Source organism: Sesamum indicum, linkage group LG3 (genome assembly GCF_026168435.1).
Source record: "Sesamum indicum cultivar Baizhima isolate 11 linkage group LG3, ASM2616843v1, whole genome shotgun sequence".
Classification (NCBI taxonomy): domain Eukaryota; kingdom Viridiplantae; phylum Streptophyta; class Magnoliopsida; order Lamiales; family Pedaliaceae; genus Sesamum; species Sesamum indicum.
Window position 1 is genome coordinate 835,880 of NC_142659.1, and position 25,617 is coordinate 861,496.

The 25,617-nt window shown below is 32.0% G+C and overlaps 3 protein-coding genes across 6 annotated transcripts; 1 reads left to right on the plus strand and 2 right to left on the minus strand.

Moving 5' to 3' along the window:
* Positions 1-2,095: 2,095 nt before the first annotated feature.
* On the minus strand, positions 2,096-4,935 carry LOC105156896 (dynein beta chain, ciliary protein). 2 transcript variants are annotated; one of them, XM_011073152.3, is made up of 5 exons: positions 4,564-4,935; positions 3,622-3,740; positions 2,984-3,097; positions 2,529-2,593; positions 2,096-2,445 (listed from the first exon to the last, which is right to left on the minus strand). In XM_011073152.3, exons 1-5 carry the CDS (start codon positions 4,730-4,732, stop codon positions 2,442-2,444), a joined length of 471 nt encoding a protein of 156 aa, XP_011071454.1. In that variant the 5' UTR covers positions 4,733-4,935; the 3' UTR covers positions 2,096-2,441. The 2 variants fall into 2 exon arrangements, with proteins under 2 accessions (XP_011071454.1, XP_011071453.1); XM_011073151.3 differs by lacking the exons at positions 2,096-2,445; positions 2,529-2,593 and having other exon boundaries at positions 2,652-3,097.
* A 4,319-nt stretch (positions 4,936-9,254) lies between these two features.
* On the minus strand, positions 9,255-14,615 carry LOC105156897 (uncharacterized). 3 transcript variants are annotated; one of them, XM_011073154.3, is made up of 4 exons: positions 14,478-14,615; positions 13,151-13,296; positions 12,011-12,814; positions 9,255-11,722 (listed from the first exon to the last, which is right to left on the minus strand). In XM_011073154.3, exons 3-4 carry the CDS (start codon positions 12,812-12,814, stop codon positions 9,872-9,874), a joined length of 2,655 nt encoding a protein of 884 aa, XP_011071456.1. In that variant the 5' UTR covers positions 13,151-13,296; positions 14,478-14,615; the 3' UTR covers positions 9,255-9,871. The 3 variants fall into 3 exon arrangements, with proteins under 3 accessions (XP_011071456.1, XP_011071455.1, XP_088734323.1); XM_011073153.3 differs by lacking the exon at positions 13,151-13,296; XM_088878197.1 differs by lacking the exon at positions 14,478-14,615 and having other exon boundaries at positions 13,151-14,468.
* Positions 14,616-21,454: 6,839 nt separating this feature from the next.
* On the plus strand, positions 21,455-24,488 carry LOC105157060 (acyltransferase GLAUCE-like). The gene is made up of 2 exons (XM_011073357.3): positions 21,455-21,925; positions 23,568-24,488. Exons 1-2 carry the CDS (start codon positions 21,455-21,457, stop codon positions 24,486-24,488), a joined length of 1,392 nt encoding a protein of 463 aa, XP_011071659.2.
* Positions 24,489-25,617: the final 1,129 nt, after the last annotated feature.

The following is a 25,617-nucleotide window of genomic DNA, read 5'->3' on the forward strand; positions in this document are numbered from 1 at the left end:
TGAATATTACTCTTTTAGTAAATAAGATATTATTTTATGATTTTTGTTTATGTGAATTTTTGCTCATAATTGGGGCAGTCTACTAAAATAATGAGGCCCAAGTTCTTAGTTTAATTTATTCATCAGGTGGGATATGGGCTTGAATCTAATTGTGCTAAATAGGCCCACTAAGAAATTCCCAAGGCATAGGCTAAGGGCCTAAAGCTTAATTTTCAAAAATAAATTTGAAGTCATGAATTCAAATTCTGTCAGACGTATTGATATTTATCTCACCTATTATTCTCACTTCATATAAATTATTATAATTTATTTATTGTTGTTAGTCACACTAATGTATTTATTGAATTAAAGCATTATTCAATGTATCAAAATAAATTTAAAATTTAATTACCAATATTAGTTAGAGAAAAAAGAAAAAAAAATCTTCATGGACTTATAGGTAGGTTGTGTGAGTATACAAACTTTTTAGAATATTTTATAATATGTTTAAAATTTTATAAAATAGTGAAAAATATTTGATTGATTTTTTAATACAGGAAATTATAAACTCTAAAATAAGATATTATGCAATTTGTAAATTCTTAAAAGAAATACTAAATTTATAATTTATTTTTTAAAGATTTGAAAATTCTTCTTCTATTTAATTACAACACTAGCATTCTCTTATTCAAATTACATCAGAAAATAAATTTAAAAGATATTGAAAATGCCAACTTGAATTTTAAATGAGATATATTGTTTTTCTTATATACGATATTTTTATAAAAATGTGAACCCATTAAAATTATTTGAACTCAATTTGGTATCAATTGTTATCATTATTTTAATGAGTCATAATAAGAAAAATTATTTTTTTATATTTTTTAAAAAACGTATTAAAATAAAAAAATTATGTCAACATGAACTTTTTTAAGTGATATATTAGTTTTTTTCTAGATTTAAAAGTTATTCACTAGAAAGCAGACTTGCAAAAATAGTTTTGAATACATTAATTCTAAATATATAATTTAAAATATTAAAAATAAAATTCACCTAATAAGTAAATAAGCGGAACAATCTTTAGAGATAAATAAACTGGACAAAAACATATATGTATATATATGTAGCACAAATATAACATAAATCATTGCAAATTATATTACATTATAAACACCAACTTAAATCATATTTATATGATATCACTTGACTCAAAAAAATTATTAATTTAAATGAGTCCAACATCTGATGGAGTCGATAACATTTGAATAGATAAATATTAATTTTACCATTTAAAGAATTTGTAAATCATTAATTTAAAAATAATATTTTACTTATCATTGATATTAAACACTATAATTTTTGCTATAGAATCTCTTAAATAACAAAATAGTCATAAATATAAAAAAAAATATAAAAAATTAAAAAATAACTCAAAGAATAGAAAGAAAATGATTATATTTTTCATTAAAAAAGAACTTCTCAAGAAGATAATGAAAATATTATAAGGTACCTATTAATTGATATCAAGACAAAACCGAATTTTGAAAGTTGTGAAAGGTTTTTATTTAAGATTACTTAAATTATAAAAATTAATTGACGTAAAATTTGAAAGAAATTGTAAAGATTTAAAAACAAAGGGAACCTATAAAGAAAAATAATTAAGAATTTAACATAAATGGATAGACTAAAAAAGTAAGAAATTAATGATGAGAAAGAATAATTAATGAAAAGTTTATATCATTAACTATTTATCTTTATAGAAATAGGTATATGTGACAAATTAAATCAAAGTTAACTTATCCACCTCATATGACATATAGGATTGAAATAGAAACATTGGTTGGTCTTCATATTACATAATATAATATGATTTTCATTACCAACATCTTAGAATGCACAATGGGTAGGATTGGACTAACCAAACTCAAGATAGGATTGAACTAATAAAAAAAATTGGGTTGGTTTGGCCCAAGCTCACTTGAGATCAGACTGGTCTAAGAAATCAATACCTAAGACCAACCCAGTCTAGTGGCCCAAGACCACTTGGTTTTGGACCGGACCTGTTAGGCTTTTTTTTAAGTTCATTGTATATTATTAACTATTAGTTTTCTATCTATAAATTATTGTGTGATTTATTTCAAAAGACAATTATAAATTTAAGTAATTGTTCATAAGAAGACATCAATATAGAAAAAAAAAATTATACAACCACATCCAGACTTGACACGGGCTTGGTTTGAGCTTGGTTGTAGCCTCAATCGAGTTGATCCATAAACTAGGACTGGATTAGAAAATGTACCCAATTGGAGCCCACTTAGAAGCCAAGGACCACCCCAAGACCAGCCATGAACAATAGTGGCCGCTCCTAAGCCAAACTTTTTCAGGCTGGTCTATGTCAGTCTTGGGCCGACCCAACCCACTACGCACCTTGACCAACATCTTATGAGCTTCGTCATCTTATTTTATCTAAAAAAAATTGACCAACTTATTATTAAAATATAATTTGTTGTCTTGTAACTCTTAAAAACCCTTATAAAGTATGAACTTACAATGTCTTCTCAATAAGTTTAGCCAAACACCGTCTCAATGATTCCTTCATGGGAGGTACATCAACCTACAATATGAGCAAAGCAGTGAAAATGCCTCAAACGTTCAAAAATGGCCCTCCAATGTTCAACTCAAGACTCATACGAGTAGAACTGAAAGATGAGTACAGATAACATAGTTCTCTTAGAAAATCATCTAGGTAAACATAATTCTCATTTCTACAAGATCTATTCCTCAGTGAAAAGACTTCATTGTTAGCTTGCTCACTCAAAAGTGGACAGTGTCATTCTTGATTGTTTTTCCTTTTACTATCATCCTCTGGTGGCAGAGCCACAAACTTGAGGATATTTTGAACCTGTGCAGCATCGATCCGGAACCTTTCTGCAATTTGCGGAACATCCATGGGACCATCATGGTCATCGGATTTTCCTTGATGGAGGAGGATAATTTGGCGTACCTGTGCTACATTCAGCGTCCCAGGGGGAACAGGCCGCTGCTCATATCTGCCAGATTCTGGTGTTGTATTCCTGACTTTGGGCAACGGCCGTTTGTACTTTTCAACCACAGAGGCCTGTCAAAATCCACCAGATTTAGAAATTGAGAGGCAGGATGTGACAAACATACAAGTCTATACAGATATATGGAAGGGAATTTTCTTCAATGGAACGGCTGCGACACATCTGGTTTACTCATTGCCATTGGATTACATGGGTTGGGTGGTTTTTAGGACCCACTCTTCTTTCCTCCAGGCTCCAATGGTCTCGAATGGAGTGGGTTGCATTGGATCCATCCGAGAAGTTACCATATCCAAGTGTTTTTCAAGACCAACTTCGGATATCATGCTAATTAGCCCAATTCAAAAAGAGAATGTGGTTATCCTTCTGGATGTCATCGAACTAGATCTGAATCTTTTCCTTTTTATTCTTTTTCTTTTTTCTTTTTTTTTTTTTTTTTTTTGTGTGTTTACGTGTGTGTTGAATAATGAGAGAACTACAACCTGAAGTGTTTGTTGTAAATCATTCGCTGGGAACTAAAAGAATTTCTTAGTAACAAAAATCAAGAAAAAAGCTTGCATAACAAGCCAGTGGACCTCACCTCACCCATCTCAAGCTTCCCTCCAGGCTTTGATCGAATCCTACCCACCATTTGGCTAAGCATAGCATCATATTGAGGATCACGATCCTCAAGGACTGCGTTTACTACCGATGCACCCTCTTCAAGAAGTCCATAAAATGTAACAGATACATCAAAAACCAGTTATAAGAAATCAATACCACTATCTGAACTTACACATGACAGTGGACTACAGCAGACAATCCAAACTTGTACAGCCACAACGAAACGGCTAAGCAAACTTTTTGTCTCACAATCTAACATAGATGTGCATATGACAATACCAAATCCACTTGACAACAAGATGCCACATATCAATACAACTACTGAAACTGTAACTTTTATTAGAACCAAAGAACTTTAACCCCTAAGTTCTTGAATCACACTCATAATTATCAGCACTGGTTGATCCGCTTTCATTGAATTTACGCTGTCCGTTTTTCGTCATAATAATAGTAATAAAAGTACACTTGTCAAATGGCATCAAACCTCAGTACCAAGAGTCATAGTTAGCATGCTGTTAGATTGTATGTTGCCCCATCTCCTACATCTATTTTTTCTTGCCACTTTAAATTATCATCCGAATCCATAATCCCAAAAGTTATCATCTTAAGGCCTCATTCTAACAATGTATACGAATGATTGATTTCACACAAATTCCTTATCATATTTCCGTCGCACAGCATCTCAAAGGATTCAACCATTCTAATGTTCTTCTGCGAATTAAAATATAGTTAGTCTATATTTTGTTTTATAATATTTCAATTTTGGAAAAATATTTTACGCTGCTATTTGCACCCGGAGTCATAAAATCATAATTGTACCCCAACTCTATACCCAAATCAAAATCCCAAAGAAAATACATAAGAAACTGAATCTTTTAGAAACTAGAGAACAGAAATGTAAACGAAGTCAACAAATTACCAGAGCCAGCAGCGGCATCCTCACTAGGGAGTTTTTCAACGGGAACACCCGCCGGAGCAGGAGGAGCCGACGACCTCCGTTCAATGGGTTTACCGAGCTGCGACGTTGTACTTGTATCGACTCTGGAGCTGCCGATCCTTCCAGTTGCTCGACGTAATGCCTGACCCATTCCACCTCAAATTCTATTCAACGCCCCTCGTTTTCTCCAAATTTCTTTCAAATCCCAGAAACTATATTCTCTTCCTGAAACGTACTGAATCAAATCCTACGACAAAATTCGGAGAAATCGTCGTGTTCTTTCAGTAATTCTTGGAAGTTCGGAGCTTTTCTGTCTATGAATTGAGTTCGGTAGCTGGAGTGGAAAATGGAGCTTCCACGTATGGTTTCTTTTAATGGGCCTTTTATGTCATTAACTACTATTGGGCCAGAGACTTTTTGGGTTGATGGGCTAGGGAGACAACTGAATGCAGGCCCATGGGCTCATAACATTTTAGCCTAAAATATAATTTTCTAGTTAAAAAGACGGGTAATTTACACTTTTCGTCCCTAACTTTTTGGGTCAAAATTGATTTTGGTTCCTATTTTCGAAGCACGATTTTGATCTCTATTTTTTACAAATTGTTATGATTTGATTCAATCGTTAAAAATAGTTTTAAAATTAACAGAGTTGGAGAACACAACCGTATTGTAGGATAATGTCATATCGTGTTAAAGAACACGACCAGGCCTTTTTAGGTAACACGGCTATGTCCTCTAAAATGGCGAAGAAATCTTCATCTTCCGTCCTCTTCTGCCCTCTAGCTCTCTTCCTCCCCAGAGGCAACACTTTCTTTTTGGTCGTCGCCCTTTTATCTTTCTCTCATCTCCCTCTTTCTCTACCAACTTTTTTTGGCAACATATATTTATTGTACTTACTATTTATGTTAAATTATTTTTAGTGTTATGATAAATCCCTACAGACTAATCGAACAACTCATATAGTTGGGCTACGATTGGATAGCAGTTATGAAACTAATTTTTAATGATTGGGTTTGAAATATTTCAAGTTGAAGACCTTGAGATAGGGCATAGAGAGTTCTATTGAGACTTACACTAAATATTGCATTCATTGGATGAATGCTGCATTTCATCGGCGATAGACGTTGGACGTTTATGCAATTTTAGTGAGTAGTTGACATGTTGTCAAGCCGATTGAACTTATTTGTGGGCAATTGTCATATAGAAGCATTTGAGGCTTGATCTGTATGACTGGTATTCCCAACTTCGGTAGTATGAGAGTTGAGGAACCACGGCCGTCACATGCATTTGATAGTTGTATCATGGGTTTGGCAAAAGGTGACCATATCTTTGATGGGGTCATTGTTCTTGTCCAATGTGGTCGGAATACATAGTGAAGAAGGTGAGGACTAAAAGAGAATCCGTCACTTGTCAATACTATATAACAGTGAAATTTCATATGCGCTCAGAGATGATTTAAGCTCTTTGAATATATGGTCATAGTGATTGATCGAATAGGGATTAGTTTCCTATGTCGATTAATAGAATAAACACATATCGAGTATTAAGCATAGTTGTTTAGTCTAGAATGGGAATCGACTCCCAATTTTATACCTAGACCTAGATTGGGAGACAACTAACAAGAGGACCGTACTAGCCTAAATATTCACGTCAATATTCACCTAGCCACTAGTGCTATGAATAGTTGCTAGACGACTATCCCTAGTGAGGGGTGCTTCTAGATTAATGGATAATCAGAGTCAATTAATTAAATTAGACATAATTATCAATTGTGTTATACACAAACTTAAGTCTAACTGTGTGTGAACTTAAAGAATCACACACAAATCATCTCGAAAGTTGGTGGAATTAATATAGAATTAATTTCAAAAGAAATGAGAATAAATGATTGGATCATTTGATGGGATAATTCATTTGAAAAATGACCCAAAATTTAATTAATTTAATTAACTAAAAATTTGGGCTTTGCACAATTTAACTTAATTTGATTAATTTAATTGAGTTTAGTTCAATTGATAGAGATGGGCTAGGTTTGTTTAATTAAATTAAATAAAATTTTTGGGCTACTTGTAAGGCCTTTTAAAAATTAGATTAATTAAATAGACCTTTATCCCTTATTGAATTTAAATTAATCAAGCCTGTCCTTTTAAATGGAAGCCTAAAGACCATCATCTTGAATGTAGCCAAAAGTGTGCTCCTAGGGAGCATCCATGTTTTTACACACTTAGGTTTGAAAAGTGAATGCTTGATCAAGACTAATTGTAGCAATTGATTGGTATGACATGGGCAAGCTTGACTTGTTTACTATTATAAGCCAATTAGCCCATGTGTATCAATATATATTTAGAATTATTTTCCCTCATACAAACTACGACCACTCTGCCCTCTCCTCTCTCACAACACTCCCACTTTTCTCTTGTGTTTTCTTGAATCTATTTCAAGCAATAGCAACAAGGTTTTGATTTTACTAACCTAATAGTGAAGATTAAAATTGATTTCTTTAATTGAGAGCACAAAGCTATCTAGCAATAGTTTGTGCATTCTATTTTCTTTGTGAGGTGTGGACAAGACATAGAGAGGATTTATATTTAGTCGTTATGTGAAAATTTTGGATCAACACAAGAAGCTATTCGACAAAGTAATCAAAATGTATAATCCGATTTTATATTATTGGATCTCGCTTTTGGTTTCTTTCCATAGCCAATGAAAATGTTGTTTGTATGATTTTATTAGGATGCATGTTCAAGAACAAAATATCGAGAAAAATCAAGGGGAACATCCCTTGATCGATTTTAAATATGGTTTATTTTATCATAAACCTCTTAGGACACACTCCACAATATCAAATAAGAATCAACCACCTCTTCAGGGACATATGGCGCCCCCAGCTAGGAGTAACTCCTAAATCCTAAAAGCTTGGAATCTGAGTGGGGGAAGACATCACCTCAACCAGCTCGTCAAAAATTTGGGAAGGCTCTTTATCCCCAAAACATGCCATCATTTGCAGCAGAATCTAACCTCCCTGAGAACCGTAGATCCTCCAAGCGCTGGGAGATAACCCTCCACCAAATCTGAGGTAGATCCTCCACGTTGGGAGATGACTTTCCACCGAATTCATAGGAGATTTAGTTTTATATAATTGCTTTGAGATCATACTCCACCAAATTCATAAGAATCCTCCACCAAATCTGCGGGAAATTCGATATTCTCCAACCGAATAATGTTGCCTATAGAGACCGGGGGAAAACACCTTGTACCTTCATACTACAACTATCACCTTCGTGCTACAACTTTAGCTGAGAAGAACACTTAAATTTCTAATTTAGAGTTTTACATTTATGGCAATCTCAACCTTATACACAAAAAACGAGAAATAACATTATCCACTCCACTCATTTAAACTCTTTTATTTCTTAACACTTATTTCACTACTTTCATCTCCAAGTGTACCCGAGCATCATCTTTTTTGCTCACATCAGCGTTCATCCACCAATTGACCCGTTCCGCTAGTTTCTGTTTCATCCAAATTTTGTATTAAATTCCCCAAAATAACTTTTTGGACCCTTAATTACAATTTTCTATAGTTTAAAAAATGTTTTTTTTTTATAATAACGTCCATCCAATATCAATTTTTTTATATTTTATCATTTTTTAAAAGAATTTAAATTCCAACGAGGGTAAAATTGATATTCCACCTTATCGTCCAAAGGTCACATAATTACTTTACATATTAGGAAAACATTCATAATTTATCAAATAACGAATGAATATTTATAATTATTTCAAATTTTAAGGAAATTAGATGCAATTTTTTCTTTAAAAAAAAATCCAATGAGGAATTCACCTAATTTTCAATGTAAAAATGAGTTAGTTTTTTCATTATTTCAAAAATTTTTATTTTGTTTAGTTATTGCAATAAAGATATGATAATTATTATGTCGTGTAAAAATATCAAACGTGAATCATTTTTTTTTTTTCTTCACAAACGAGGTCTAGTATGAAATTATGGTTCTGAAAATTACTTTTTATGATATAATTATTGATTATTGATAAATATTGACTATTTATATGTATTGAATTACTGACTAATAGGCACTTATTTTATTTTTAAAGTATTTTTCAGCTATTTGGATTTTGAGTTTAATGCATATTTTTTTTAATGCAAATTACAACAGATTCATTGAGGTTTGGTCATATTTATAAATATTCTTTCATTATTTGAAAAACTAACGGTTGTCTATAAAAAAATCCTTTATATTAGGATGTCACGATGGGATATTTATTAGACAATAATTTTTTTTTTAAAGATATTTATATTTTGCAAATAACGAAAGAGTATTTATAATTTCAAGAGAACCCGTTGTATTTTTTACCATATTTTTTTTCATGGAAAACATGGATCCAAACTCCAATTTACATGCAGTTTATTGAGAAAAAAATACTTATATGATCTGAATGTGTAAGTATCAAAGTGGTACAAATTACAGTATTATAAGTTCCACTGTTGGTATAATTTTGTATTGGTCGTTTAATATTTTCACACTCGATGCATGTAAGAATTTGTAGTCTGCAGAACTCAAACTGCATGATCATAACACCATTTTTGCAACAAAATGTGTGGAAATGAAGACTGTATTAGGAGACCTGTACCTCCAAAAGCATTAATCCAGCAGTAGATAAAAGAGTGCAAAGTATTATTGCCAAGAAACACAAATGAAAAGACAAAAATTCTGAGGATTAAGTATAAAAGTCCTTCGACTTGTCCAGAAGTTGATACCAAGAATTGAAAAAGAAAATAAAAATACAAAATCATCTATCATCTTTACAGAAGCCACGGATTGTACGAGCTTTTATTTTTCATCTCCTCAATAATCTTTGTTCGCCTAACGATATCATCCATGCAACGACAAGTTCAAGAACCAGTTTCTACCATCACGAAAGACAGGACTGGTCGGTGAGAGCAGGACCATGTATCAGCAGCAAAACTATCTATAATCGTCAAGAAAACGGTGTATACACAAAATTTAACAGGTACAACAAGAACATACAGACATTTCATTAGCAGAAGAGAACCAGAAACCTTATCTGACTGCATGTATCTGTTCGATGATCGTTCTTGAGTCTTGGCTTAAACAGCAAAGGGTTTTCTCGCTTCACCTGTTTCTGGTGTTTACGGACATTGGAAACTGTGATTTCTTACATTCAGTTGTCTGATGTGGCGGCTCGTACATGAAGGTTAGTCCAATGCAGGAATGTGAAATAGGCTAGATTATGAGCTCAGACTCCCAACTCATTGTCTTGGGACTGACTCGTTATTTGCTTCTGTAGGAATGTGAAATTTGCTGAACATATTGTTGGTGCCAGTATTAGATACACCATTTTCAGCTTCTTCAATATGGGAAGCCATGGAACTGTTGGGAGAGTCATTAGGCGCTACCACACGACGGGCACGTTGTGAACGTCTCGATGCTATGTTTCCCCTTGAGCTTGTATCCCTACTTCTCCGCCTCCTGTTTACAGTTAAATATCCATCTGCTACAGCTTCCAGTGCTCGGGTTGTTGGCGGGCGGTTCCTTGTACTATGCCTCAGGGGATTCACAGTAGAAGGCAGCTCCATTCCTGCCTCAATATCCGAGGACTTTGATAAACAGTGGTTTTCAGGCTTGATCGACCCATCATTTTGATCCATCCTCATATCTGTAGCAACAGAATAATCCTCAATTTCAGGTGATAGTTGAGGCAAGTTAAGGTCGATCAAGAACGGAGTTCGAGTGTTCTCTGGGGAGGGTTCTTTGGCATGAATACTACTGACAGGATTACACTTGATGCTCTCGTGGGGACTACCTTTTGATGAGCTGGTGGGCAACAACTTATCACCTTTTGATGAGCTGGAGGACAACAACTTATCCTGGCACAACCTCACTTGAGAAGATACGTTCTCATTAAATTCACGAGTGCCTGAACTGCAATAGGACGTGCTGTTTCCTGATCTGGGAGCTATGGAGGAACGGATCACCCCATCTCTCACCTCATCACAACCATTAGCAGTTAATCTCCGGCAACGTTTGCTGATGGGAGCTGTATAATCAACATCACCTTGTTCCTGCTTCCGTCTCAAGTGGGGTTTGGGGACTTTTCTCGATTGCTTCTTATCGATTAAACCCTTCTTGTTTTTCAAATCAGGACCTGATGTTTTACTAATATCAGGATAAACAGTATGAGTGTCCTGAAATGAGGAATTATCATCATGCTTTTTCCTGGCAGGAAATGTTTTCCTACTGGTTTTAGCTGTCGGATTATCTGCCGCATAAGCATCAGGAGTGATGGTATTGGTAGCGTCAGATTCACCATTGTTCTCCTCAAGAGTAACCTGAGCACCACCTTGAGTATGGACGAGAGAGATCGACATCATATTCGAAGTTTCAGATGGAAGAGCTCTTAGTTCTCTTACTTTGCCATCGGAAAGACTCGTGTCTACTACTGTGAATCTTGTGTCGTCCATACTGCAATTACTAGTCCTTGGTTGCAGATAAGAACGACGGTGCCTTGTTGGCCGATAATTCTCATCTTCTTTCAACTTTTTCTTACCAGCCCGTTCATGTCCTTCTTCTTTCTTGTTACCATCGGTTTCTTCATTGTCAAGGTCAATCAGCCCAGGCTCCTTTCTAACTTTGCCCAAAACATCAGTAACAGAGTCAAAGTAGTGATAGCCTTTGACCAGTTTCCTTCTTGAGAATTTCTTTATGCCGGGCATAAGGAAAACCAAGCAATGTTTGTTGGAACCAGCAACATGCCGTGGATTTTGAGGCTGCTCAGAATGCCAACCTCTTGCCAGCAAACGCGGCCAAACTGCTTCCCAGAACAAGTCATTTGACCGAGCCTTGCTCAACCGATAATCTCCACTTAAGAACTTAATAATCTCAGTTGTTGTAAGGGAGGAGCATCGTTTTCCCGTTGGCATCTCCGGACGGACAGGGATCGCTTGATTCGACCTCAAAGGTTCCAAGGCCATTCTGGTGAGATCTTGTTTTCCTGTACCAATGGCAACAGCTTCTACAAGAATGTTCATCCCCACCAGGGCCTTCAAGGAAGAGACATAGTCTACTAACAGCATTTTTTCTTCCCCAAAATTCTTAGACACCTATCAAAAAACGAGAAGAAAACTTCAGCAAAATCCCAAAGAAGATAACAAAACAAAGATAAACGTCACACTGACTGTAGTAAAATTATATCAAGCTTTCTTTTCCAGTTATGTTTCATGAAATTCATTCCCTAGCTGAGAAACGGAGCACAACACCAAAGATTTATTGATCACATCATATCAACACCACATCAGAAAACTATAGCATTATTGCTTAATGCTGTATAAATATTTTATGCAACGAATGCAGTTTTTGTTAACTATAGCCCAATGAAATCTTAAGAGTACCTCCAGCAAAGCACTTCTGCGTTCTTCTGACACTCTGGGAAGTAACCGAGATAGCAGTTCCTGCTGCCTGAATCCGGAAAATATCCTCTGCCCGTATACACATTTCTTGCTCCTTGTTCTTCGACCCTCTGACCATCTACGATATACATCCGAACGGTAAAATTCACCATAATAGAATGAGAGTATTGCGCCCATTTCTTTAGTTTCAAGGAATCGCTTCAGCTCGACAAAATTCTTCTCAAAAATGTACAATCCTAGAAGGAAGCTAGCCTTTTCAGTTTCACTCCAACTTTCACTGAGTAATCCAGGAACCAAAAAAGAATGACCTCCACCACTGCACTCCAGTATACTCTCGTCAGATGGTAAATTCTGTGATTCGTCTTTAGCCTTCATTGAATAATGAGAAGGTCCAGTCTCACCACTGGAATAAGTGCTTGTTTCAGCTAGATTCTTAGGATTGGGACGTCTGGAATCTGAAAAAATTTCTGGTCCCTCATGTTTCTTGCTACCGATCCATGTTAATGGTATGGGTAACCCAACCAAGGAATTTTGGTGGGAACGCGTCCTTGAGCAAGAAACATTAGCGGGCTCTCCAAGAAGTTGAGGAAGTTCGGCTTGATATTCATCTCCAATTCGTGGCAGAATATCTGGCTCTCCAAATGCATCACCTGCATCATAGGAATCTGATGGAATTAGAGGGCAGACCTGTGCCTCTCCACAGTCATCCGAGTCTGGTCGCAGGAACTGCTCACGAGGAATTTCAGCTATGCGATCTCCATTCTGACCTAAAAGGATTGAAGCCATCTGTCGAAGAAATCAACACATTATCCATTAGAGAGAAAGATATCAGTTTTTCATACAAGTCCATTAAATGGTTAAGAAGATTTGAACCAGCAGCAACAAAATTCTTTGCCATGCAAACGCACACCAAACTGTGACAAATTTTAAGAACTTTCATCTCTCTTTTTTTTTAAGATAAATTCTATTCACAACTAAAACGCATAATAGCACATACAGCTCAAAAGGACGACAAGGGAAAAATGGAAGAATAGGAAATCGGTGAAATGGTTTTGTAACTAGCAAAGCTAACACAAGATTCAACTAATAATACATACTGCCTTTCAAACAGAAAGGTCTTACCTCTCACTTTATATCATGAAATATTAGAGCCCAGACCAGGTTCCGGTCTCCTAAATCCCACTTATCTTGATATTCATACAATACTAGACGGATTCTTAGTTTCTTACTTGAACTCAATGCTCAATAATCAGTTTTACTTCTGTCACCTGATTAGCAAAAGACAGCCAATGTCATTGATGCAGAACGATGAATCACTTGATATTTATCAATGAACATTCAAATACAAGTTCAGACCTAAAGATGCTTCTTTCTGTACAGCTGGCCACAAACAACAGTAAACAAAATTCGAAGGCAGAGGCAAAGGGAGTGATTAAGATTAATATATAAAGTTTTATAGAGATAAAATTTATAGAAATTTCACCGGATGAAAAGCTCTTTCAACAATCTATTAAAGAATTTAAAGTTTTAGAAATCAAAAATATACCTACATTAGGTATATATAGAAATTAGAATAAAAAGTCCAAAAAATTTTCACAAAATATCTAGATAAACTCTTCAATAAAGCTCAAGAAATGTAAAGAGAAAACATGTCGACAGCCACAATCATTAAGAATTTTTTCATCAAAACTGATGAGACAGATAAACGGATTTAACAGTGAAAACTTAGAATTTAATACTAACTCATCAAGTATCAATTCAAAGACAAAACAGATCCATTTTTCCATATAAAACCAGCAGCATTTCACCATAAAGATAATAACTTTATCACAAGAAATACATAACCAGACCACGAGACGGATCGTACTAATCCCAAACCAATCCACCACCTCCATCCAAATTCTAAATCAAACAGAACCACATCAAAGCCTCCCATTTTAGCAATTTTCATATTTATGGGCAAGTTCCCAGAAAACCCGAAAGCCAAAAATAAAACAAGAACAATGCACAAAAACAAGAAAATCATGCAAAAAAAAATTCAAACACCAGTAAAAGCCACCACCTGCACTGAAAATTCCAATGTGATCCCACCAAATTAAACTCTTTTCACACTTCACAACTCATGTCCTCCTACAATCCCGTCACATTTCTTGAGCAAAAAACCAATACCACCAGCAAACACACACACACAGACGCACACATACACATACACAGAAGAAACACACAAATAGATACACTTCTGCATGTAAATACACATAGGAAACATGTGGAGGGGTAATGGGTTCAGATGTGAAGCAAAAGAAGAAACCGAGGAACACAGCACCAAGTACACAAATACACACACACACACATACACACAAGAAATACAATAACAGTATACACATCTACATATATGCATACAGAAGTTGTATGTATACATGTATACAAGAGAGCAGAGATAGAGCAATACCTGTTTTCTTCTATGAGAGCAGAGTTTTCATGGGGTAAATTGAATCGAAGTGAGAGAGTAATTATTTTTGCTTCTCGTTTTTTAGAGAGAGAGAGAGAGATATTGTTTTCTTGTTATTTTTATTCTTATAGTAATGAGTTTTAGAGAGAGAGACAGAGGATGAAGAGAGAATTGGACCAATTTAAAGAAGGCGAGGGTGGGAAAGACCACTCGCTGGGGAAAGGGTGTGGTGTGAACGCGTCGTGAAAAGCTTTTTCTTTTTCTTTTTCTTTTTTGCTCCAGACCACTTAAAAATATATAAATTTAAATTTTTTAATAAAAAAACCTAAATTTCCTAGAGGAAAAATTACTAATAAAATAATTATTAATAGGAAACTTAGAGAAAAAATATATTTTTAAATAAAAATATTTAAGCAATCTTCCGTTACAGTTCAGATTTATTAAATGTTTGACTATTAAAGTTTGGTATAATCCACACAATACTTTTATTACAGAATCGATATAAGTAAATATCTGACAGATTTCTACGAATGTTGACTATTTATGAAAGCCAGTATTAGATTTCGGTTCTTTAAAATTTATAATTAAAGAAATTAAAAATAATGGCGTATACGCAATCTATGACTGTAATATTTTGCATCTTACATATATCCGATTTACTTAACGTGATTCGTTACTAATTTTGAAACTAAATTTTTGAAATATTTCATTAACCGATTCATTATTTCAGGTAATTAATTGAAATGGCGTATTTCACAATTCAAATTTATGGATTCGTATTTTATTCAAGTAATCGGAAATAGTATATAATTGCACATTCCATATTTTAGAACTGTACGTTTGAATTCTAATTCCAGGCTGTTCGATAGTATGATTAGGAAAGTTCGATTTCTGGTATCCCAACTTATTAAAATTTATATGAAAAAGTACTAAATAAGAAATAAACTCGAGATTGATTAATCACATCATAAGTGTATTGCAATTCTTACGTAATTAACTTCGATTTTGCTGCATCTGATACGAACTAATTCTTTTTAACAAATTATTTGGTTTCAAGATCATAGATTGTCATATAAATGATACAAAAAAATATATAAATTGTTTTATGAGATGTAACGGTATTAGGAATAGTTATACAGTTATCCTCTAAAGTTTTGTGTAATTACACATATATTTTATGTGGTTTGAAAGATTAAATTTAGTATTCCTGACTTTTATTTTTATCTAATAAATAAATTCTCAATCAATCAAAATTTAGCAAGAAAATTGAATAAAAATCTATAATTATCCCTAATTTATTTAATACTAACTTATTGGAGGTCAAATAAATCATTTTTCTGATCAGAATATCCTAATAAGGACAAAGATATATATATCTCTCCTCACATACATTGACATGTGAAAATGTATAAGGCCAGATTGGTTAGAAATATACATATTTGACTTACAATAAGTTGGTAATAAGTTAATCGATGGTACATGTAGATTTTCATTTATTTTTTTTAACTAACATCAACAAATTTAATAAATTTTGACTAATAAGAATATCTATTTATAAGACTGAAACAATGTTAAAGATATTATATGTATTTATCAAATCATAAAAATCTATGTATAATTAATGAATTTTCGGTCCTCAAATATAGTCACTAATACGATTTTATCCTCAAATAATTTAATGTTGTAATTTTATCCTCCAATAGGATAAATGCACCCATTTTTCCTATTTTCTTCAAACTTCAAAAGAAAATAATAAAAAAAAATAAAACTAAGTAAGAATTTTTCTAAATAATCTTAACAAAAAATTGTCAAAAATAAAAAAAAAATATCAATTAATTTTAGAATTTTGTTTCTTAATTTTATTTTATTTATTCTCTTTTAAAGTTTGAAAAAAAAATATAAAAAATTGATGTATTGGATTACAAATTAAAAACACCACAAAATGTGAGGAAAAGAGCAAATTTTTCCACATTAAATAAAATTTTCGTTAAATTTAACGGAAAGATCAAAAGTGCCAAAAATGTTAGAATTTGCAACCTTAAATTATTTCATTAAATTTCAAGAAGAACAGTGTAATTAGCACAAAATATTAGAAAAAATATAATTTAGCCCCCTGTAATATTGAAATGTGCAAATCACTCCCCTACAAAAAAAAATTAGCAATTTACCCCTTGTATTTTTTTAAATGCAGTGATTTACCGCCCCTCCAATGTTGTTTAAAATGAAATAATTTACCCTCCTGTTGCTTTATTTTAAAAAATTTAAGAAGATAAATTATTATTATTTTTTTATTTAAGAATAATTTATTCATTTACAATATCATATGAAGTAAATTGCATTAAATCCCTAAATATTATGGGCTAATTTGCCGGATTTCACAAATCCGTGGATGTGGAGTCTCACATTGTGATTTTACCCACCACGGCAGAAGTTACACGCGCTGCTGTTGCGAGTGCGACACACAAGAAATATTGTGTAAAAATGCTCATTGTAGCAAAAAATAATTTTTTGTTTGTTTTATTTAGAGAAAAATGAACTATTTAGTGCGTGTGTGTGTAAATATATATAAATATACACCTTTTTTTTCCTAAATAAATTAATATATTGCATAATATAAAATAATATATTCTTTGTTACACCATATTTATATAAATAAAAATATTTATGTTTTACTATCTTTCTATTTTTTGTATTAAAAAAAATAATATTACAACTGGAAACATTATATTAAGTGAGAGTATAATTTTAAAAAGATGAAATTCAATTTTTACGAACTATAATAGTATTCGTATAAGTAAAAAATATAAAGTATTAGAAAAATAAAAGAAAATTATTTTAATTTAGATAATAATTTTAGAATAAAATTTTATTTTAAAAACTTGAGTTTTATTTTAAAAATTTGAAACATAAATTTGGGTCGAAGATTCAATTTAACTCACTATATAATTATAAATTATAAATTACAATGTACTCTTTTGAAATTTTGCATAATTACAAATACCCTCTCATTATTTAAAAAATTATAAATAAATTTATGGAGTTAACGGTCGTCTAACAAATACTTCATATAATGGGCAGTCATGATGGAGTATCTATTAGACTACTATTGATTTTAAAAAAATATTTATAATTTTTTAAAAATTAAAAAAAATACATTTAATTATAACAAAGTTTAGAAGAGCCCGTTGGAGCATACCCTCTTATTCATAATGAATGCATTTTAATTTTTTTTTCTATTGGAATATTGTCACAATTTCTATTTTTCTTCTTTTAAAAAAATTAAAAGAAAAAAGTATCATTTTATTGTAGTAAAAAAAAATATTTGAAATACTATTTCCATGAATTTCGTGTCGTCGTTTTTAAAGTAAAACAACAGCTGTATATTTAATAAAATTCGAACCCTTGGGCCATGATATTATAGTTCTCGATTTCATCATTTAAATTAGACCTCATTGCGAAACGGTAACTTATTTCAAAATTTAGTGTTGATGTCGTATTTGTTCCACTCATTAAAAAAAATGGATTATTCGATGTATTATAAATGATACGCAGTTTATAAAACTATGGTAAATAAGAGAAATTATAATTCAAATTGAATTTGGTCGGATCTAAACTAATTTATATGGCAAGTGCAATACATTTATTTTGTCATTGGTGTATATTCAGGAAAAGTGACCAATCGCATGGCAAGTGTATCACACTTGATCTGTGATTGGTTAGGTTCGGTCGAACTTGATCTGAATAAGAATTTTTTGACAAATAAATACTTTCTACCACAGTCAAACAAAAAAAATATTAAAATCTAATTTTTATCTCTGGTTAATCAATATCTGTCATGATTTTAACTATGCCTAGAAAAATATTTGTCACGATTTTTAACTATGCTAATCTTTTTTACATCGCTTGCAGACGCAATAATGGAAAATAAATACTTTATGCCACGGTTAAATAAAATCAATGTGAATACTTAAATTTTACATACAATTAATGAACATTTATCTTGATTTAACTATAAACAAAATATTTGTCATGATTTTTAACTATAGTAATGTTCTGGCCTAGCCTGTAGAAACCACAGTTACTAGCCGTTGCACAACTACAGTTACTTAGTATTCACAAGATTTTTTTTTTTTAAATCGTAATAATTAATTATGATAAAAAAAATAAAAAATTACATATTTTATTTTAGTTAGAATTAAGAATAATTTAATTATTTAATCCCACTCTATAAAGTCAAGTGGACTACCCAAACAACAAATGGGAGGCCCAACAATATTAGCCCATGGATAAACTCGTCCAATGGGCCCAAATACGGCCCGTTATGCTTCAATCAATTCTCACTTTAAAAAACCTATAAAATTAGAAAAAAGAAAAAAGAATATCGGAGAAAATGATTTAAAATGTAAAATTTTTTATTCATTTTTATTTTATTAAATACAAGATTGAAATGTTTAAAGTCAGGATTATATTTAATATTTGTAAAGATTAATAATTTTATTTTTTTTAAATGATAATTACATACATGATTATATCAATATCTCGATAAATTGAACAATATTATCAATTCAACCAATACATCAATATGACCTAGAACAACAAACAAATTATAAATACTTACATAAGATTTAGTGGGACTCGGACCCATTACCTCGAACGTGTTCGTGGGACCTCAACCTTAACCACTTGGCTAAGACAACAAATAAATTTCAAAGTTTGAAAAATTTAAGTTTTATTACATCACAAATCATGGTAAATTAATACTATCAACAGTCAAACAAAATCAATTTGCAATCTTAATTTTTAACCATAATTAATCAACAATTGCCATGATTTTACCTATAATCAAAATATTCATTACAGTTTTAACTGTACTATTGTCTTTGTGTCATTTACAGAAACAATGGCTAATAGTCATTGCGTAACCGTTGTTTGAGAATGGCTTTTCGAGAATCCATCCCAAAATAATAATTGTGACAACTTTTTATAACGACTGTCGGTAAGTCCTAATAAACTCGATCGTAAAATTATTGTGATAGAAAATTATATTGGTCCTAATATTTGATGATGAAACCAGAAACCCATCCCAATTCATCACATTTGTCCCAAATCCGTGGCAAATTGGGATAAATTTTTCCAACAGTTTTATCACAAAATTCACATTTCGAAGATACCCATCACAAATGCCTCCAAAGTCCGTTGCAAATTTCGTCAACACAGATATGCTACAAATTTACGACATTCTTTGTAACGGATTCGGCAAAATTACATTTCCCATTAGTTGTATAGGATAGAGTAGTCAATACTTTAACCCTTTAATTTATAGAATTTTCAAAATAGTTCTAAAATTGAAAAAATTTGACGCATTTAGTCATCTACTTTATTGAATTTTTACGACTAAAATATTATTTCCACCACTTTGTGTTTTTCTGTTAAAGTAGAAAATCCATACATTAGTGGAATTCGAACCCATGACGTCTTCAACTTTGCCAATTAAACTAGTTCTCTCTCCATTCACTATAAAAAAAAAATTGGGTTATTTGTTACATTATAAATGACATGTGGCTTACAAACCATTTTAAATATAAATATTTTATATTACAATCAAATAAAATCAATGTGAAAACCTAAGTTTTACACACGGTCAATTAACATCTTTCATGATTTTAGCTATAACCAGAATATTTCCCGTGGTTCGGCCTTTGCAGCAGAACAACGGTTATTAGGCTTTATGCAACCGTTGTTAATTAGTGTTCAGAAGAATTTTTTATTTTTAATCATAATAATTAATTATGATGAAAAGATATAAATATTTTATTTATTATTGGAATTAAAAACAATTTAACTATTTAATCCCACTCTATAAAGTCAAGTTGACTACCCAAACAAGAAATGGGAGGCCCAATGACTAGCCCATGGTTTAACTGGTTCTATGGGCCCAAACCGGCCCGTTATGCTTCAATCAATTCTGACTTTAGAAAAACTACAATTAAAAACTAGTTTGTTAAAAAGAAAAAGATTATGAGAAAATGGTTTAAAATGTAATTCTTTTATTAATTTTTATTATATTAAAATACAAAATTGAAGTATTTATAATTATATCAACATTTCAATAAACTGGACAATACTGTCAATTTAAGCAATACATCAACATGAGTAAGAACAATAAATAAATTACAGACACCCACATAAGATTCGATGAGACTAAAATTCATGACCTTGAACTTGTTCATGAGATCTCAACTTTAATCACTAAACTAATACGATAAATAAATTTCAAAGATTGAAAATTTAAGTTTTATTGCATTGTGTTCTTAAGCAAATTTTGGTTAGTTTGGTGAATAGTTTAAATCTTAGAAATCAAAATTCCAGATTAATTAATTAAATTGTTTTAAAAGAAATAATAAATTATAATTGGCTCCTCTGAGATTTACTATAATTATAATTATTCTTTTATTATTTGAAAAACTACAAATATTCCCTTAGTATTAACGATAGTATTAAATGATAATATTTTTTATCTTGTCACTATATAATTATTAATGATAAAAAATTATGTATAACGTTGTCACTAAATGAAATCATATTTCTTTTGTCACGTATATTAAACAACTACACAAGAAATCGCATCCTATAAAGCACTAAACAAAACATGCAAAAATTTAGAGAAGCACTTAAATAAAATAAAAAGAAATGACAATTTCATGCCTACATTTTAGATTCATGAAGCATTGATGTGCCCTCATTTCAACCCCTAAAAAGTTTCACTTTACCCACAAAACCCTCATTCATACTCTTCTCACCCCCATCAATACTAACTTCTTTTCCAAGATTTTTCATTTATCCCTCTCTCTCTCTCTCTCACACACACACAATATATATATATATATATATGAAGATACACATGATGATCAGCAACCCTAATTCTTGCAAAAACCCTTAGTACTAAAAATTTGTAAGAAAACCCTGTTTTTGCAAGAATGGTGAACAACATGAGCAGTATCATGTCCATAACAGACCAAGATTTGGTGAAAGAAGAGCCGATCCTACTCATGTCCCCAAGAAACCCTGTCCCAACAGAGACAATATTCCTGTCCAACATAGACCAGGCAGTGACTTTTCCAGTTGAGACAGTGTTCTTCTATGAGGTTCCACCAAACATGGCCTCAGCTGCATCAACAGTTGGGATTGCTGGAAAGGTGAAAAAAGCAGTGGAGGAAGTGCTCTTGGTGCCTTATTACTTCATGGCTGGAAGGCTCAACTTCAGTGATGAGACTAAGAGGCTGGAGCTTGTGTGCAACAATGCAGGTGCCTTGTTTGTTAGTGCAAAATCAAGATTTTGTCTCAAGGATCTTGGCAATCTTTCTCACCCAAATCCAAGTTTTCATCACTTTGTGCTTCGCCCCGGGATCTATAAAAGCCTTGCAGAAACTGCACTTTTCACTATTCAGGCAAGCATTCATGTGGTTTGGTTTCTCAATTTGTTGATCAATGCATGTACTAAAAATCTTTTTGCTCAAATCAGGTTTGGTCGAATTAAACCAATCACATATATAGTAAGTGTGATATATCTATTATGTGATTGGTCATTTTTCCTAAACTATACACCAATGACATATTGCACTTGCCATATAATTGATTCAGGTTCGGTCAAACCTTGTCTGGGTTGGAATTTTTTCTTACGTACATAGATTTTTTTTTCTTTTATTATACATTTGTGCCTACAAAAAAGTTGAGTTTTCATTACATTATAAATAATTACGTCTTAAAAATCGTGATAAATCAATACTATTAATCACAGTCAGATAAAACCAAAATAAAATTTATTGTTTTCAATATTCTCCATGATTTTTAGCCATAGCCAAAATATTTGCTATGATTTTGGTCATGGCTAATACTTTAACCATACTTGCAGAAACAACGGTTAATGGCCATTGCGAAATCCTAATTCATTTCTCGTTACTATGATTTTTTTCTTTTAGCTATAGTAATTAACCATAGCGAAATATTATATTTTTTCTAGTAGTGTAATACAAATGTATTTCCAAATAAAATATATAATTAAATTATATTAGGAAAAATAATATAATTTTAGCCCATTAACTTGTGGGAAGTGTCATTTTTATCCTGCAGAAATTAATTTTTGTAATTTAGTCCTGTTAACTTTAAAATTTTGGCAATTTTTATCATAGAACTAAATTATAAAAATAAATTCGTATAGAACAAAAAATACCACATTCTAAGTTATAGGATTAAAATTATAATTTTTCAATTATATTATGATTTAAAATTGAGACTGAATATGATATTGTGTGAATGTGACATCAGTGTATTACACAAAAATATGAAAGAAGGTCGATCGATCATCTTTATTGACCACTTTACTTCGTATCAATTTATTTTAAGTATGAAACTTATAGGGTAATTATATTTCCATCCCTTAAGTTTACGCATCTTACCAAGAAATTCTTCAATTTTGAAAAATTACAATGTGCTCCATGCAACTTGTATTTCATTTTTATATTTCGTCAGCAGAAAACAAAATAGACAGAATAAATTCTGTGTAATAAAATATAATTTCAGGTAATGTAAGTGTATATTTTTTTAACTTAAAGAATAAATTACATTTACAACATTTATACCCCTTAAGTTTAATTAAGTATATTTTACAAAAAAAGGTTCCTTAAATTCTAAGAAAGTTAGTTGAGCTCATGCAAGTAATATTTATATTTTCTCCCCTCAAATATTGGAAAATCGGAGAGAATTTGTACAATAAAATATTATTGCAGGGGATGTTATTACAATATTCATTACAAAAAAATGACTCAATAGTTAAGAAAAAAATCAGTATTGAGCTTAGCGACGAGAATTTTACTAGCTAATTAGTTTGACTCTAATTTTAATAGAATTTGTGATTGGGATTAAAATTATAAATTTTCGTAATTTATGAAAATAAATTTGATGGGTCCTAAAACAATGAGAGTAAAATCGCAAAAAGAGTAAATTATGGAACGTAAATTACGATTTTCCGGATCAATGATGACAATTATCTTTTCTTCCTGATTAATAGATTCTTGCACGTTGATGATTCAGGTAACTAGGTTTGAATGTGGTGGATTTGCACTAGGATTCACCACAAACCATGCAATTCTTGATGGGAAATCAGCAAGTGAAATGTTCCACAACCTTGCTTCAATATGTAGGGGAGAAGGCCTAAAAACCAACCACATCAACAATGACAGAACCTGCATGAAAGCAAGAACCCCACCCCAAATCCTCTTCCCACACACTGAGTACGTAAAGCTCGCTAGAACGTCGTCCCTCCTCTCTTCTTTCACCTCCCAGAAACGGCCATCACCGTCTCCACACATCTTCTCTGACAAGTACACGCACAAGCTCTTCTCATTCACCCCACAGATGCTGAAATTGTTGAAGCAAAAGGCGATGATCGAGTGCTCAACCTTCGAAGCAATCCTAGCCCACATTTGGAGGGCAAGAACAAGGGCCATTCTTGGTCATGATTGTGATCAACATCAAGATCAAGATTCAACCGTTCTCTTTGCAGTGGATATAAGGGACACGATATCGCCTCCCCTACCGAGTTCTTTCATAGGGAACGCTGTGATCACGGGTTATGCACGGACTAAGGCTCGGGATTTGGTGGGCGGGCTGTTGTCTTACGGTGTTGAGATGGTGAGGGAGGGGAGGGAGAGAGTGACAAGTGAATATATAAGGTCTGTGATAGATTGGTTGGAGGTGTATAAAGGGACTCCAGCAACTTGTGGATGTGCATTTTATGTGTCAGCTTGGTGGAAATTGGGTTTTGGGGAGGTGGATTTAGGGTTTGGGAGGGCTAAACATGCTGGCCCTATTGTGAGTGGGAATGATGAGTTTGTGCTTTTGTTGGATGGTGGGGATTGTGATGAGGGGGGAAAAGGGTTGGGGATCAATGTGTGGATTGGGCTAGAAAAGGATAAAATGGAGAGGTTCTTGAAATGTGTTTTTGAGATGTGATGCCACAGAAAATTTTAATTCAAATAGAGTTTGGTTGAATTTGAACTAATTATATGGCTAATGCAGTACTTTTAGTCTATGATTGGTGTATAATTAAGAAAAAATGATCAATTTCATAGCAAGTGTATTACACTTGCTATGTTGACTTGATTCGACCAAATTTTATTTGGATAAGAATTTTTCATAACATGACTAGTTGAATAAGAATAGTACTATTGAAAATTAAGGATTTATAAAGTATTATACGTTGTGATAACATATAATTTTGTATTACAGTCACATGATTTATTGTGTGATGAAAAATTACCTATTTCATATGAATGATTAAGTACTGAAATTTGAGTCTGTATGTCTGAAACATATAAGTCGATATATGTGGATTCTATCTTAAGAAATTTGCTGGATTGGCCCCATACTTCAAATATTTTTATTCAAACTGCATTTGGATGGAAGAATTTTAGTTTAGGGGAGGATAAAATTTAAATAATATTATTATTCCAATACTAACTAAGCTTGCTTGCTTTTGATTTTTTTCACAAACTTTTTTAGGGTGAATCACGATGAGCTCGTGTTAATATAATTACGAATATTTTCTTATTATTTAAAAATTTATAAATATTTTTATAATATTTGATTAAATTATGTAATCTTTAAATTGAGGTATTAAATTACCAACTTTATTCTTTGAATTAAAAAAAAAGTGAAAACTTGTGAAAAAATTAGATCAGGGTGGAGGAAAAGATTTAAAATATTATTAGAAAATTATCCTTTTAGTGCAATAAAAATTTAGAAAAATTTAAAAAATTAGTAAAATTATAATTCATAATTCAAAACCCCACAAGAACATTTTGGATCTGCTCACCACAAAAAATTAATGAAAACATAACAGGAATTAATGGATTTGGCTGATTATTAAACAATTGTTAAAATTAAAGGCATTGGTAATTTCTCAAATAATATGAAAATATTTGTAATTATATCAGATTTTAAGAAAGTTCGTTATGATTTATTTTTATTTTTTTAATTTCATTTTCTCAGTGTATTTAAGATAAGAGATATGTATAAAAAAAAATGGTATTTTGGCAAAGTTCTTTATTTGGATATTTGAATAATTCTTGAACCATAAATA

Excerpts from the sequence above, each read along its gene's own strand:
- LOC105156896 (XM_011073151.3), bottom strand. The coding sequence starts at position 4,732 with ATGGGTCAGGCATTACGTCGAGCAACTGGAAGGATCGGCAGCTCCAGA. Across the intron at positions 3,741-4,563 it reads GGATGCCGCTGCTGGCTCTG|AGGGTGCATCGGTAGTAAAC; the intron begins GTAATTTGTTGA and ends GACTTCTTGAAG. Across the intron at positions 3,098-3,621 it reads GGAAGCTTGAGATGGGTGAG|GCCTCTGTGGTTGAAAAGTA; the intron begins GTGAGGTCCACT and ends GGATTTTGACAG.
- LOC105156897 (XM_011073153.3), bottom strand. The coding sequence starts at position 12,814 with ATGGCTTCAATCCTTTTAGGTCAGAATGGAGATCGCATAGCTGAAATT. Across the intron at positions 11,723-12,010 it reads GCAGAAGTGCTTTGCTGGAG|GTGTCTAAGAATTTTGGGGA; the intron begins GTACTCTTAAGA and ends GTTTTTTGATAG.
- LOC105157060 (XM_011073357.3), top strand. The coding sequence starts at position 21,455 with ATGGTGAACAACATGAGCAGTATCATGTCCATAACAGACCAAGATTTG. Across the intron at positions 21,926-23,567 it reads CTGCACTTTTCACTATTCAG|GTAACTAGGTTTGAATGTGG; the intron begins GCAAGCATTCAT and ends TTGATGATTCAG.